At 57.9% G+C, this 2,500-nt stretch overlaps 1 protein-coding gene across 1 annotated transcript, besides 1 other annotated feature; it reads right to left on the minus strand.

The window, feature by feature from the left end:
* Positions 1–2: 2 nt before the first annotated feature.
* N7496_012844 (uncharacterized protein) lies at positions 3–706 on the minus strand (the record flags this gene model as incomplete). The annotated part of the gene is made up of 2 exons (XM_056705756.1): positions 3–285; positions 633–706. Coding segments are annotated over 2 exons (357 nt in total), but the record flags the coding sequence as incomplete, so codon positions are not given.
* A 1,566-nt stretch (positions 707–2,272) lies between these two features.
* Positions 2,273–2,312: a sequence feature (Protein overlapping with rRNA (N7496_012845, KAJ5353432.1) was converted to a misc_feature.).
* The last annotated feature ends 188 nt before the right edge of the window (positions 2,313–2,500 follow it).

The following is a 2,500-nucleotide window of genomic DNA, read 5'->3' on the forward strand; positions in this document are numbered from 1 at the left end:
GTGCCGGCGTGTTCGGTGTGCGGCAGCGGCGCTCTAGCCGGGGCGGCGTTGGAACGGTGGGTGCCGGCCAGCCAGCCCAGACGGGCGGGCGGCGAGGCCCCGGCCTGGGGAGACCGGCCAGTTGCCGGTTGGGAGGAGGGCAGCGCGGGCGAGGGGCGCACGGGGGCGCGGGGAGGAGGGGTGGTGGTAGGAGGGTTTTCGACATAGGTAAATTTCAGGACACAACCCAAATCTGACCAGTTGGCGGTGGGCCCCTCGAGGGGCGACCCGCCCCGGGACTGGTAGCTAGGGGTCCGGGAGGGGCAAACGGGGGGGTTGGCGCCGCTCGGGGTCGAGCAGTAAGAGAGATGACCGTGGGACCAGATATATATCTTGGAAGATGGGGGGTACCCCTCGGGTCCTCCTCACCATCCTTCCCACCAAAGATATATATCCACCATGATGGACCCCGATTGCGGCCCCGACCCCCCAGCAGCGGGGTAGATGGCCTAAACAGGCGGGAGAGGGCGAGGGGACGGCAGCACCGGGGCGGGAGGGGCCCGGGAGGGGCCCGGGGGGCGTTTTCGAGAGACCTAAGAATTATGGACATACCCAAATTTGACCAGTTGGTGGACCATGATTTTTGGACATACCCAAATTTGACCAGTTGGCGGTGGGCCTGCGCTGCCCACCCCTCTCCTAGGTCCCCCGTGGCCTCCCCGCCCATCTGCTTTTCAGCATGCAAAGTGACTGTTTGCGGCCTTCTGGTCAATTTCTCAGTAGGGTGAGAACGGCGATGATGCGGACGTGGTGGGCGGATTTGGTGGAGGGTCACGTGAAATTGGCCGAAAAACGACCAAGTCCCTTAAATTGCGTTACGGGACTAACAGGGTGGCCCACTTTGTATGGGAAAAATGCCGTGCACGGACCACTTACATAGTAAAGGATGTCCCCAGGAAAACTTTTTGTACACTTTAAGGCTTGCTGGCCATTTCCCCGCCCAACTGGGGTCGGAGAGTATGTGTAAGAAGAGGTGGTTCCGCCCGCCTCTTCTCACAACATCTTCCATACTCTGCCGTCAGCCTCGCCAGGTGTTGGGTCTTTTCCTCAACACCGGGGGTGGGATTCACGCTACGGTCGCGCTCCCTTCGGGGGATGCGCCCGTGGCCTCTGAAGCCCTGGGATCCCTGGATCCCCGGCAATGCCGAAGTCTGTGGGCTCTTGGCCGCTGGCCAGCAGACCCGTCCTTTGGTAGTAACCCGGGGGAAGCCGCCCTGCGTCATACGCCGTTCGCCGGCGGTCGCGCGGGGGTCGGGCCCCCCTTCCGAGGGCCGTATGCCGCAGCCCGTCCCTGCCCGTCCGGGCGGTGGGCGGAATCTCTGCGTGCGGACCGGCGCTGAGGAGCCTAGAGGGGGCAATTTGATGGCCGCTCGCGCCCCCCCGGTACGCCGGGGGCGGTTGCGCCGGTCGGGCGCCCCGTGCGCCCCTTCCGTTTAACTAAACTCTGCTCCTTCGGGGGTGGTGGGCCCTCCCGAGTCGCGCCGGCAGCCGCCGGCCGGCCCGGGGGACCGCCCGCTAGTGAAGTTATCTGGTTGATTCTGCCAGTAGTCATATGCTTGTCTCAAAGATTAAGCCATGCATGTCTAAGTATAAGCACTTTATACTGTGAAACTGCGAATGGCTCATTAAATCAGTTATCGTTTATTTGATAGTACCTTACTACATGGATACCTGTGGTAATTCTAGAGCTAATACATGCTAAAAACCCCGACTTCAGGAAGGGGTGTATTTATTAGATAAAAAACCAACGCCCTTCGGGGCTCCTTGGTGAATCATAATAACTTAACGAATCGCATGGCCTTGCGCCGGCGATGGTTCATTCAAATTTCTGCCCTATCAACTTTCGATGGTAGGATAGTGGCCTACCATGGTGGCAACGGGTAACGGGGAATTAGGGTTCGATTCCGGAGAGGGAGCCTGAGAAACGGCTACCACATCCAAGGAAGGCAGCAGGCGCGCAAATTACCCAATCCCGATACGGGGAGGTAGTGACAATAAATACTGATACGGGGCTCTTTTGGGTCTCGTAATTGGAATGAGAACAATTTAAATCCCTTAACGAGGAACAATTGGAGGGCAAGTCTGGTGCCAGCAGCCGCGGTAATTCCAGCTCCAATAGCGTATATTAAAGTTGTTGCAGTTAAAAAGCTCGTAGTTGAACCTTGGGTCTGGCTGGCCGGTCCGCCTCACCGCGAGTACTGGTCCGGCTGGACCTTTCCTTCTGGGGAACCTCATGGCCTTCACTGGCTGTGGGGGGAACCAGGACTTTTACTGTGAAAAAATTAGAGTGTTCAAAGCAGGCCTTTGCTCGAATACATTAGCATGGAATAATAGAATAGGACGTGTGGTTCTATTTTGTTGGTTTCTAGGACCGCCGTAATGATTAATAGGGATAGTCGGGGGCGTCAGTATTCAGCTGTCAGAGGTGAAATTCTTGGATTTGCTGAAGACTAACTACTGC

This window comes from Penicillium cataractarum, assembly GCF_028827025.1.
Source record: "Penicillium cataractarum strain IBT 29864 chromosome Unknown utg000012c, whole genome shotgun sequence".
Lineage (NCBI taxonomy): Eukaryota > Fungi > Ascomycota > Eurotiomycetes > Eurotiales > Aspergillaceae > Penicillium > Penicillium cataractarum.